This window comes from Ranitomeya variabilis, chromosome 5, assembly GCF_051348905.1.
Source record: "Ranitomeya variabilis isolate aRanVar5 chromosome 5, aRanVar5.hap1, whole genome shotgun sequence".
Taxonomy (NCBI): domain Eukaryota; kingdom Metazoa; phylum Chordata; class Amphibia; order Anura; family Dendrobatidae; genus Ranitomeya; species Ranitomeya variabilis.
This window is the reverse complement of record NC_135236.1, coordinates 531905755-531919523: the sequence shown is the minus strand read 5'-3', so window position 1 is coordinate 531919523 and position 13769 is coordinate 531905755. Positions and strand designations below refer to the sequence as shown.

Genomic DNA, 13769 nt, shown 5'->3' with positions numbered 1-13769 from the left:
CGACGGATGCGTCGAAATTTGGCGACACGTCGTCTCAAAAAAACGTAGATTGTAACGTTTTTTGTCTCCGCCTAAAAAACGTGTCGCGACGCATCCTGCGGCATACGTCGTTGGCTGCAATGGAAGCCTATGAGTGACGGATGCGTCGGGACACGTCGTACGACGCAATACAGCGCTGCAATACGTTTTTTTTACACTGAGCATGCTCAGAAGCTGGATTTTGTTGCCAATTGGCCAGACACCCCCAAATCTATATAAACCTGGCCTGGGCCTTCAACCCCACATATGCCTGCAAGACCCAGAGAGGAGAAGACTGCCAGCAAGACCCCAGCCACAAGACCCCAGCCTGACACAGGAGCCAGCCACTGGAAGGAGCCAGCCACAGGAAGGAGCCAGCCACAGGACTCCAGCCATAAGACCTCAGCCACAAGACCACAGCCTGACACAGGAGCCAGCCACAGGAAGGAGCCAGCCACGGGACTCCAGCCACAAGACTCCAGCCACCATAGAGCCAGTGTGAGTATTGCAATTTTTGTGTGCATCTGTGTGCCTGTGCATTTGTGTGTGTATATGAGGTACTGACTACTGAAAGAGCTTAAAACCTGAAGAGAACCTGAGGCCTGCCATCGTCCTGCACCAGCCAGTGCCATGCTAGAGTCCAGATCCACCATGATGCCAGCCACTGTGAAGACCTGCAGCTTCAGCCAAAGGATTGTCAGCCTTTTGTATGTGTGTGTGTGTGTGTGTATGCGTCTTCTGATTGGGTTCACCTTTCTGCCTTTGTTGTACATATGTGTATTTGCCTAAAGCTATGTGCGTGCATGTGTGTATTTTTGTACGGCTGTGTGCTTTTGTATCATGTGCCTGCACCATATTATGCCTTTGCCAATTTTATGCCTGTTCATGTGGGAGGGTATGTGTCCATGTGCAGGATTGCATCAGGGTGTGGTCAGGATTTTCCATCAGTATTTGTACGCCAAAACTAGGAGTGGGTGATAAAAGCAAAAGTATGCCTTTTTTCGTGTTATACTTTACCTAATTTTTACACTCCTGGTTTTGGCTTACAAATACTGATGGAAAATCCTGACCAAATTCTGATGCGATCCTGAATGTGGACACATACCAGGCATGTTTTTTGTGTGCGTCTTGTTGATTGCATGTGCATTTGTCCATGCTGTAATTGGTTATTTGCCTTTTTCTGATGTATTGACTGTATAGTGGTCTGTGCAGCATGTGGTTTTATTTTTTTTTTTTTTTAAATCTGATGTGTTTTTTAAAAAAGTCTAGCGGTCTGCAGCTTGTGGTTTGAATGTGAGTGTGGGTTTTTTCTATTTAATAAAAGTGTTGATTTTTTTAAAATTACAGTTATAACCATTTGCAGTTGAAGTACTTGTATTTAAAATAAAGAGCATGTCAGCTCCTAATTGTGATTTTAAAAAAAAAAAAAGAGTGAAAAAAAAATTATAATAAAATGTTTATTAAAAAAATGTCCGTAGTATTATTTCATAAAGGTAAATTTAAAACTGGTGTATGTACCAATGGTTACACATGCAATACAGGGTTGGTTGAGGGCTAATTTTTTTAATAAAGGTTAACCTGTAAATTTTTATTTTTTTTTTGGGGGGGGGGGGGGGGGGGAGGTTATTTTTTTCACATAAAATGTGTCAAATATATTTTTTCTTGGTGTTAAAATTAAAAAAATTTATTTTATGGGACATGGAAATGAATGGTATAACGTGCCACTTTTTGGGGGGGTTTTGGTGTTCACCTGTATGAACATTTCTGACATCATTTTAGTAGGGTGTTTATCATTGAGCATTACCTAGTTCAGGGGGTGGTCTAACTATAGATCCATTATACATATTAACAGATAAACCAGGACCGCTGCCCACCAGGACACAGCCGCTGCCCACCAGGACACAGCTAAAGTGCTAGAAGTAAGTTTTGAAGACCCCAAATCTGCTACTTCAATGTGTAGAGCAGATTGCAAGTGTCTTTTTAACTTACAGATACACCAGGACCACAGCCGCAGCAAGCCGCCTCTAGTCCCAACCAGGACCACAGTCGCAGCAAGCCGCCTCTAGTCCCAACCAACCAGGACCACAGCCACCAATCTTTTCAAGTAAGTTTTGAAGACCCCAAATCTGCTACTTCAATGTGTAGAGCAGATTGCAAGTGTCTTTTTAACTTACAGATACACCAGGACCACAGCCGCAGCAAGCCGCCTCTAGTCCCAACCAGGACCACAGTCGCAGCAAGCCGCCTCTAGTCCCAACCAACCAGGACCACAGCCACCAATCTTTTCAAGTAAGTTTTGAAGACCCCAAATCTGCTACTTCAATGTGTAGAGCAGATTGCAAGTGTCTTTTTAACTTACAGATACACCAGGACCACAGCCGCAGCAAGCCGCCTCTAGTCCCAACCAGGACCACAGTCGCAGCAAGCCGCCTCTAGTCCCAACCAACCAGGACCACAGCCACCAATCTTTTCAAGTAAGTTTTGAAGACCCCAAATCTGCTACTTCAATGTGTAGAGCAGATTGCAAGTGTCTTTTTAACTTACAGATACACCAGGACCACAGCCGCAGCAAGCCGCCTCTAGTCCCAACCAGGACCACAGTCGCAGCAAGCCGCCTCTAGTCCCAACCAACCAGGACCACAGCCACCAATCTTTTCAAGTAAGTTTTGAAGACCCCAAATCTGCTACTTCAATGTGTAGAGCAGATTGCAAGTGTCTTTTTAACTTACAGATACACCAGGACCACAGCCGCAGCAAGCCGCCTCTAGTCCCAACCAGGACCACAGTCGCAGCAAGCCGCCTCTAGTCCCAACCAACCAGGACCACAGCCACCAATCTTTTCAAGTAAGTTTTGAAGACCCCAAATCTGCTACTTCAATGTGTAGAGCAGATTGCAAGTGTCTTTTTAACTTACAGATACACCAGGACCACAGCCGCAGCAAGCCGCCTCTAGTCCCAACCAGGACCACAGTCGCAGCAAGCCGCCTCTAGTCCCAACCAACCAGGACCACAGCCACCAATCTTTTCAAGTAAGTTTTGAAGACCCCAAATCTGCTACTTCAATGTGTAGAGCAGATTGCAAGTGTCTTTTTAACTTACAGATACACCAGGACCACAGCCGCAGCAAGCCGCCTCTAGTCCCAACCAGGACCACAGTCGCAGCAAGCCGCCTCTAGTCCCAACCAACCAGGACCACAGCCACCAATCTTTTCAAGTAAGTTTTGAAGACCCCAAATCTGCTACTTCAATGTGTAGAGCAGATTGCAAGTGTCTTTTTAACTTACAGATACACCAGGACCACAGCCGCAGCAAGCCGCCTCTAGTCCCAACCAGGACCACAGTCGCAGCAAGCCGCCTCTAGTCCCAACCAACCAGGACCACAGCCACCAATCTTTTCAAGTAAGTTTTGAAGACCCCAAATCTGCTACTTCAATGTGTAGAGCAGATTGCAAGTGTCTTTTTAACTTACAGATACACCAGGACCACAGCCGCAGCAAGCCGCCTCTAGTCCCAACCAGGACCACAGTCGCAGCAAGCCGCCTCTAGTCCCAACCAACCAGGACCACAGCCACCAATCTTTTCAAGTAAGTTTTGAAGACCCCAAATCTGCTACTTCAATGTGTAGAGCAGATTGCAAGTGTCTTTTTAACTTACAGATACACCAGGACCACAGCCGCAGCAAGCCGCCTCTAGTCCCAACCAGGACCACAGTCGCAGCAAGCCGCCTCTAGTCCCAACCAACCAGGACCACAGCCACCAATCTTTTCAAGTAAGTTTTGAAGACCCCAAATCTGCTACTTCAATGTGTAGAGCAGATTGCAAGTGTCTTTTTAACTTACAGATACACCAGGACCACAGCCGCAGCAAGCCGCCTCTAGTCCCAACCAGGACCACAGTCGCAGCAAGCCGCCTCTAGTCCCAACCAACCAGGACCACAGCCACCAATCTTTTCAAGTAAGTTTTGAAGACCCCAAATCTGCTACTTCAATGTGTAGAGCAGATTGCAAGTGTCTTTTTAACTTACAGATACACCAGGACCACAGCCGCAGCAAGCCGCCTCTAGTCCCAACCAGGACCACAGTCGCAGCAAGCCGCCTCTAGTCCCAACCAACCAGGACCACAGCCACCAATCTTTTCAAGTAAGTTTTGAAGACCCCAAATCTGCTACTTCAATGTGTAGAGCAGATTGCAAGTGTCTTTTTAACTTACAGATACACCAGGACCACAGCCGCAGCAAGCCGCCTCTAGTCCCAACCAGGACCACAGTCGCAGCAAGCCGCCTCTAGTCCCAACCAACCAGGACCACAGCCACCAATCTTTTCAAGTAAGTTTTGAAGACCCCAAATCTGCTACTTCAATGTGTAGAGCAGATTGCAAGTGTCTTTTTAACTTACAGATACACCAGGACCACAGCCGCAGCAAGCCGCCTCTAGTCCCAACCAGGACCACAGTCGCAGCAAGCCGCCTCTAGTCCCAACCAACCAGGACCACAGCCACCAATCTTTTCAAGTAAGTTTTGAAGACCCCAAATCTGCTACTTCAATGTGTAGAGCAGATTGCAAGTGTCTTTTTAACTTACAGATACACCAGGACCACAGCCGCAGCAAGCCGCCTCTAGTCCCAACCAGGACCACAGTCGCAGCAAGCCGCCTCTAGTCCCAACCAACCAGGACCACAGCCACCAATCTTTTCAAGTAAGTTTTGAAGACCCCAAATCTGCTACTTCAATGTGTAGAGCAGATTGCAAGTGTCTTTTTAACTTACAGATACACCAGGACCACAGCCGCAGCAAGCCGCCTCTAGTCCCAACCAGGACCACAGTCGCAGCAAGCCGCCTCTAGTCCCAACCAACCAGGACCACAGCCACCAATCTTTTCAAGTAAGTTTTGAAGACCCCAAATCTGCTACTTCAATGTGTAGAGCAGATTGCAAGTGTCTTTTTAACTTACAGATACACCAGGACCACAGCCGCAGCAAGCCGCCTCTAGTCCCAACCAGGACCACAGTCGCAGCAAGCCGCCTCTAGTCCCAACCAACCAGGACCACAGCCACCAATCTTTTCAAGTAAGTTTTGAAGACCCCAAATCTGCTACTTCAATGTGTAGAGCAGATTGCAAGTGTCTTTTTAACTTACAGATACACCAGGACCACAGCCGCAGCAAGCCGCCTCTAGTCCCAACCAGGACCACAGTCGCAGCAAGCCGCCTCTAGTCCCAACCAACCAGGACCACAGCCACCAATCTTTTCAAGTAAGTTTTGAAGACCCCAAATCTGCTACTTCAATGTGTAGAGCAGATTGCAAGTGTCTTTTTAACTTACAGATACACCAGGGCCGCAGCAAGCTTGAGCAACAATGTCCTCTTCTGACAGCCCTCCTCCACAGCAACAGCGTGTATCGGTAAGTTAACACAAAACTTTTTTTTTTTTTTTTAAATTTCTTTAAATTACATTTTTATGGATAACTACATGCATAAATTATGTTTCAACAGGAAGCTGAATCAGATGAGGAGCTGTCAGAAGGGGGCGAGACGGGTGGAGAGATGCTAGTGGAGGAGGAACCAAGTGTAAGTAGTGGGGAAACAGTTTTTTCGCACATCACACTGCACCATACACAAAACAGATTTTCATACATAACTAAACACAGAAAATATATGCCTACATTACTGAGAATTTGTTTCCTTTATTTCAGGCTGCTGCTGCTGCTGCTCCTGCTGCTGCCGCTGAAGGTTCTCCCAGACAATCCCAGAGTCGGCGGACTCGTCGCCGCGGTCGGCTATCAGTGAGTTTTTTTTTTTTTGGGGAGGGGTATTCTATTGGTACTTTAGTGTTTCAGTGTACTAATTTGTTTGTTTTCCTTTTTTTTTTTTTTTGGCACAGGCTTCACAGCGTGCTCCCGCAGAAGAGGATGATGATGATGACGACATTGATATCGAGAATCTCATCGAGGAGGTTCGCGAGCGGGAGCCGCTGTGGAACATGGCTGACCGCAGGCATGCTGATACCGGTGTCACCCGTCGGCTCTGGGACGAAGTGTGTCGCAACCTGTTTCCAAGGCGGGAGAGCCTTCATCCTCAGCAGCAGAGCAAACTAGGTAAGTATTCACTTTCCAGTGATGTTTTGAGCTGACTGTAATGTATTGCATTTACCAATTTTTGGTTTTTTCTTTTGATTCTTGTCTTCACAGTTGGAAAGATTAGGAAGCGGTGGCGGTCACTGAGGGATCGCTTTAAGAGGGAATTCAATGATGAGATGAAGGCCCCGAGTGGCTCTGCAGGAAGGAAGAGGAGCAAATATAAATATGGCCAGGCCCTCTCCTTCCTGAGGCGAACCATGCTAAGCAGAGTGTAAGTATTCTACAGCCCACTAATAACCATGTTAACCTGTCTACTTAGTTTGCTTTCAGTCAGGGCTTTTTCATTCCAATGTATTAATTTCATTTGTTTTTTCTTTCACAGCACCTTCTCCAGCCACCGGGCGCCTGCATCTTCCTCTGCGCCCTCTGGAGCGATCCCTCCTGAGTCCGCCACTGAGGGCCACGTCGGTAGGCCCCACACCTCTGTCCCCTCCTCTGACCCCTCTGTCCCCTCCACTTCATCCGTCCCAAGCAGTGGAGCATTATTGCAGCCTTCATTGCTCGCATCTGATGCTGAACAGATAGCGTTTCCTTTACCCCACCCCTCTGATCCTGCCACCTCGACACCACCATTAGGTTCGTGGCGGCAGCGACAGAGGGGTCAGGAAAAGAGCTATGCTCCTGAGTTCTTGCACCTGAATGCATCCTTCCAAGGCTCTTTCAAAATTTTGGGAGAGCAAGTGACTGCTGGTTTCAACATGGTGCAGTCACGCATCAGTGAAACAAGCCGTGAAACCAGCAGTCGCTTGGATAGGCTGCATTCAGCTGTAAGTCCCGATCCGGCCAATATTTTTTTTAACTCCATGCTCAGGACCATGGAGAAACTATCTTTTGAGCAACAGATGCGGGTAATGAATACCTGCCATAATGCTCTACTGCAGGCCGTTAACGAGTCTACCCACACACCTCGCCACACCTCCACTCCAATTCCACACCATACCCCCCATTACCAAACCCAGCCCCAATACCCACACCAGCACCATTACCAAACCCAGCCCCAATCCCCACACCAGCACCATTACCAAACCCAGTCCCACTACCCTACCCAGTCACAATACCCAACCCAGTCCCCACAACAATCCCGGCCCCCAGACCAAATTACTTCCCCAATGTTTTCCTTACTCAACTTTTCTCTTCCCCCTACCCCAACACCACCCCCCTCTGGTCAGCCTCTTGGTTTACCCCCCCCTTCCACTGCACCCCAAACAAGTAGGGTTTCCCCACCTATCGACGTGGTCCAACCTTCCTGCCCCTCCTCCTCTCATATCTCCACCCAACAGTTTCAAGATTTGTAAATACGATGTTTAGTTTTTTTTTGCAAAATCTTTCAAAAACAAATTTGATATTAAAAAAAAATATTTTTTGTTGGCAAAAAAAAAAAAAAAAAAAAAAAGAGTTAAAATAAAATTCTGAATATAAAATTATAAAATTCTACTCTGTGTGTGTGTCTGGATTTATTAAGGTAATATAATAAAAAAGGTTTTAATAAAAACAAACACCGAACATTTTAAAGGTATAACAAAACGGTTTTACTAGCAAGAAAACCATGCTTTTTGGCCCATTTTTTTTTTTTTTTTTTTTTTGGGCAGAAACACATTTTTTACATAAACAAAACACATGGGAAACTGGTTACACAATCATGTCTTGCCACGGGATCCGCCCGACAGGTGAGACAAAATAATCGGCAAACTGGTCCCTCATCCTTGTAACTGAACTTGTAGAGCGAACTGAGCTGCTGCGGTAGTCCCACAAGGTGGTCTCCAACTCTTCATCATCCAAGGAAACGGGCTCCTTTGAAAGGACAAAGTTGTGGAGCACCACACAGGCTTTAACGACCTCGTCTATAGTTGTTGTTTTCAACTTGATAGCCGTCAGCAGAACCCGCCACTTCGCCGTCAATATGCCAAAGGAACACTCCACGACTCTTCGTGCTCTAGTAAGCCGGTAATTAAAGACCCGCTTGGTATGGTTTAAGTTCCGGCTACTGTACGGTTTCAGTAGGTGCGGCGACAGTTGAAAGGCTTCATCACCTACAAAAACATATTCCAGGGCTGGGTCATTGGTTCCTGGCAGTGGTCTGGCTGGCGGTAAATCGTAGCTCTCTCCATAAAGGCAACGACCCATCGGAGAGTTTTTAAGAACTTGTGAATCGTTGGACCGTCCATACGCTCCTATGTCCACGGCAAGGAACCTGCAGTTGGCATCTGCAATAGCCATAAGGACGATGGAGAAATACTTCTTATAATTATAATACTCCGATCCTGTTCCTGCCGGTTTCGCAATCCTTATATGTTTCCCGTCAACTGCACCCACACAATTAGGGAAATTGCAAATTTGCTGAAACTCTTCAGCACTTCGCAACCAGATTTCCATGGATGGTTGGGGGATATACTCTGGTTGCAAAGTGGTCCAAACAGCCCGACATGTGTCCTTCACTATTCCAGAGATAGTTGAAATGCCCAGCCTGAACTGATAATGGAGCGAAGTCATAGATTCACCCGTAGCTAGGAAACTTTAAAAAAAAAAAAAAAAAAAAAAACATGTTAGAAAAAATTGCACAGACCAACAAGTTTTAATATGGCACTGTTAATTTTTTTTTAAGGACGGGACACCCAATAAAACCAGCATGAAACCGGTGTAAAAAAACAGTGGAATGTCCGCCAAGAAAACCCAAATTACATGCTGCAGAAAATAGTGCGCAATATGTCAGCGCAGTATTGTCTGCAGCATGTAATATAACATTCAAAATGACCAATGACAGAAAAAAAACAGTTGCATGTCATCAAACCCCAAAAAAACAAACAAAAAAAAAAAAAAAAATGCAGAAAATGCAACGCAATATTTCAGCGCAGTATTTTCTGCAGTCTGTTATCTAACATTCAATATCAGCAATGACATTTAAATAAAGCAGTGGACTGTCCGCAAAGAAAACCAAAATTACATGCTGCAGAAAATAGTGCGCATTATGCCAGCGCAGTATTGTCTGCAGCATGTAATATAACATTCAAAATGACCAATGACAGAAAAAAAACAGTTGCATGTCATCAAACCCAAAAACCAAAAAAAAAAAAAAAAAAACTGCAGAAAATGCAACGCAATATTTCAGCGCAGTATTTTCTGCAGTCTGTTAACATTCAATATCAGCAATGACATTTAAATAAAGCAGTTGAATGTCCGCCAAGAAAACCAAAACTACATGCTGCAGAAAATAGTGCGCAATATGCCAGCGCAGTATTTTCTGCAGCATGTAATATAACATTCAATATCAGCAATGAAATAAAAAAAAGAGGCTTACCGCAGGGTCACCATCAGCCGCTCCGCCGGTGTGATGGCAAGCCTCATCCTTGTATCCTGTCTTCGGATGACATCCTCCAGTTTTGCAAGCAAAAAATCGAAATGTTCAATCCTCATCCGCATGTAGTTGTGGAATTTGTGTGGATTGTGCCGCAACTCCAGGTACAGAGTGGACTGGACACCCCGGGTCATCCGTAGTTCATTAATCGGATGAATCCACAGTCGCCTCCGTCTCCGTTGCTGCAGAAGCATCCTACGCCTTTCCGCTGCCGCCTCCTTCTCCCGCACTATGATATCCAGGCGATTTGTCTCAAAGATAACGTCGGTAACCAAACTAGCAATCCTCCCAAGAACACCTTCCATCGCTGCCACAAAACTAAAACCCACAAAGATGGGCTGTAAATACAGTACTATATAGTTTTCAAATTTTCCAGTAGCCAATCAAATTTTGGGAGCCTCCCCTTTTAAAAACGGATCCGTCGGAAAAACGGATGCAACGGATGGTAAAACGTATGCAACGTATATAACGCATCCAGTATTTTCGACGGAAACGTTTAGCGGATTTGCGACGGATCCGTCGAAATGCTGGATGCGTGGCATACGTTTGTCACCGTTTTTCACTTTTTTGACGCATCCGTTTTTTCGGCAAAAAAACGGATTTGCGACGTAATGCAGTTAACGCTAGTGTGAAACTAGCCTTACTGTGCCCCCCTGCCCCCTCCTAGATACACCTCTGATGCCCCCGGCCCCTCCTGTGATGCATATATGACCCCAGCATCTCCTGCAATCCGTATATGCCCCAGCGTCTCCTGTGTTCATAACTTACTGCTGTAAGTTCTTTTCAAAATTCATCACAAAGAGTTGACTCCAGACCAATACAAACCTGGAAAAGCGGTTGTGAGTAGTAGCATCATCACTCCCACCTAACATCACACGTCTTGCCAAAGAGAAGCCATTCCAGTCATCATATTAAGGGTGAGTTAATTGTATTACCAAATATAGCAGAATAAACTTCAAATTGATAATTTTTTACGGCTCACGAATGATGGTATAAATATCCAAATGGCCCGCAGCAGAAAAAAGGTTTCTCACTACTGCTAAGTAGGATAAGAAGGGCTACCTCCTGGTGTTCTGTCATGATGGACTTCAGGAAATACAAATACTGGTAGGTCTATTTCCCCTTTTTGGTCACCTCCCATCCATAAAAAATTTAATAATAAGCAATCAAAGCACTGACATTTGTTTCAGTAAAAACATCAGCTCACCATTCAAAAAAAGCTCTCACTCTGCCCCATCAATAGAAAAATAAAAATGTTACATGTCTCACAAAGCAAAAACATTTTTTACAATATTTGATATTTTTTTCAGCACTTAAATAAAAAAAATGCATGTTTGATATCACTATATCGAACTGACCTGGATAATTATTTTCTCTAATCTCCTCCACAACACCACAGGACGTTGCCTCCCCATCCTAATTAGGGACACTAAACACAAGAGGTTTAAATAGTCCCTCCCTCCATCCCTCCTTCCTCAGTGTTTTTCCTGTCCCTAAGGGATGAAGAGGTTTCTTTCCGATAGGCTGGGACCGGCGAACAGTCTCTCTATTAGGGTACCTTAAACTGGGCACCCTAGGTCTATTGTCCCTTACCTTCCTACTGGCGTTGCTCCCACCCCGGAGCAGAACCGCACCATCCTCTGGTGCTGACAAGCAATGCTGGATGGTGAAGAGTGTCTGAGGGGCTTCCTATAACTCCCCAGCTGGATACGTCATCTCCCATCTCTTCAGTGAGATGTCACTGCTGCTGGGTGTCTTCCGGAGCTTCTACGGCAGGCCAGGGCGCGCATAGGAAATGACGTGCACTTCCGGGATGTGTTCCTGAGTGGACTCACCGCTATTTTGGCTGGCAATGTGAAATCTGGAAAGGCGCCCAAATGATAGGACTGGACGTCAGAAGAGGGGAGATCTCATCAAGAGGAAAAGCGCTAATCACGGTTTCCTGTACAAATGATCCTGACTGAAGACACCATAAGGTAGGGCTGAGGTTTTGATGATAGATGTCTTCCCTTAGAGCTGCTTCTGCCCAGCACTAACCTTGGTCCAGTGAGTATACCTGGTAAGGGTGGGTCCTTTTATTACAGGATCTGTCCTTATGGATTTTCCCTCCTTTTTTTATAGAGACAAGGATCCTGCACCAGAGTCGAAAGAAAAATACAAAAAGCAAATGTCCCATTTGCAGTAAAAAAAAAACTTCCATTCACTCGCAAAAAGGCTCTAGCCAGACGTGTACAGAGAAACTCATCAGAGAGGAACAGCCATCCCTAATGGATAAAATTAGAGGAATGGTGCGACAGGAGATCCAGTTGTCCCTAGCCACTTTTTCCCAGTGGTTTTCAGGAGGCCCCTCTGTGTCCAAAAAGAGGAAGTACGCCCTGGAAGATAACTCTGACTCAGATGCAGAAATGTCAGTTCCCGAATAATGGTTGGAGGAAGGGGGCGTTACTCCAAGTTATACCGAGTAGGATGATAAAAAATACTCTCGTATCGTAAGGTAATTGTCTATGCTGTGAAGATACGAGATGTGCAGCATCTGAAACAATGGATACTGGAAACCTGTGCTAGCATTTCTTCTGCGGTGTTGTTATCAATGTGTCAAGAGTGGAAGAAGAGGGTTGCATTGACAATCCAACACAATGGGCAGCACTTTAAACACATTTTATAAGTGGTCATAAACTTGTAAATAACTCATGAAAGAATAAAGTTATGTTAAAAACAAGCACACCATTGTTTTTTTTGTAAAATTCTCAATAAGTTTGATGTCACACGACCCTCTTCCCATTGGAAAAAATAAAGTTGGATCCAAAATGGACGACTTCAAAATGGCCGCCATGGTCACCACCCATCTTGAAAAGTTTCCCCCGTCTCCCATATACAAATGTGCCACAAACAAAAAGTTGATATCACCAACCATTCCCATTTTATTTAGGTGTATCCATATAAATGGCCCAGCCTGTAGATATCCAGATAGCCAGGGTAGCCAAAAACTCTACCTTACCATTTGAGAACTCCTCCCAACTTAAAGATCCACTTGACCGCAAGATAGATAATCTGTTGAGGAAGTCTTGGGAGACATCAGCGGCCTACTTAAGAACGAATGTCGCATCCACCTGCGTCACGAGGGCGATGTTTTGTTGGTTACAATAGATGGAGGATCACATCAAGGGAGGTACCCCTATGGAAGGTCTTCTGGCTTTGTTACCCCTCTTGCAGAAAGCAGCAGGATTCCTAGCAGATGCGTCTGTTGAATCTGTCCGGATTGCAGCAAGAGCTTCGGTTCTTTCTAACACCACGAGAAGAGCACTATGATTAAAGATGTGGAATGGAGACATCCTATCCAAGTCTAAGTTATGCTGTATACCTTTCAGAGGGGAATACATGTTTGGTCCAGCTCTGGACAATTTGCTGGAGAAAGTGATAGATAAAAAAAGGAATCTTCCCAAATCTAGATTTGTCAAAAAGAGACCATTTCATCTCCCACAAACACAAAATCCTCAATATAGAGAGAAATGTAAATTGGGACGTTGGAGCTACCCGAAAGGAGGAAGAAAGATAAGTATTTTCCAGAACCAACATTCTGAAAGGCAATGACGCCAAACAAGTAGGGGGCAGTATTTCAAGCTTCTTCCCACTGTGGCAGGAAATAACATCAGACTGCAAAATTCTGGACTCGGTCAGGACAGGAATAAAAATTTAATTTTCCTCCATCCCTCCGCAGAGACTAGAAGTAACAGCTCTTCCATCAACAAAGTTACAGAACTTCTTAGAAGCAGAACTCTAACAGATGTTGCCCTCAGCAGTAATCTCTCGTGTTCCAAAAGTCGAACAGGGCAAAAGCCATTACTCTCGTTTGTTCCTTATAAAAAACAAACAAACAGAACCTACCGAGTCATTATCAACTTGAAGTGACTAAATCAGTACATAGTATATTGAAGATTCAAAATGGAATCCGTAAAATCTACAGTCCCATTAATCGATACGGACTTTGTCATGGTTACTATAGATCTCCAAGATGCATACTATCATGTACCTATTCATCCAGACTACCAACAATATCTGATATTTGGAGTCACACTAAGGCTTCTTTTACACTTACTGTGTTTTATTGCGGGCCGTATTGCCTCAATTTTCACGGTCTGCCGCAATAACGGACCACAAAAAACTTGCGGATCGACGTTTTTTGGGTTTCCAATACTATGGAAAAAGTATTGGAAAAAAACAGCTTTCCACAAAAACGGTATTCACGGTGATAATATGGAAAAAGTA

The 13769-nt window shown here is 45.0% G+C and overlaps 1 protein-coding gene across 1 annotated transcript in view; it reads left to right on the top strand.

Moving 5' to 3' along the window:
* LOC143775090 (uncharacterized) overlaps nucleotides 1–7471 on the top strand; it is a 67150-nt gene extending 59679 nt beyond the window's left edge. The window contains exons 3-6 of the mRNA XM_077262929.1: nucleotides 5708–5797; nucleotides 5896–6109; nucleotides 6203–6362; nucleotides 6474–7471. Of these exons, the coding sequence (XP_077119044.1) occupies nucleotides 5708–5797; nucleotides 5896–6109; nucleotides 6203–6362; nucleotides 6474–7446 (1437 nt within the window). The 3' untranslated portion in view covers nucleotides 7447–7471. The remainder of the gene's footprint in view (nucleotides 1–5707; nucleotides 5798–5895; nucleotides 6110–6202; nucleotides 6363–6473) is intronic.
* The last annotated feature ends 6298 nt before the right edge of the window (nucleotides 7472–13769 follow it).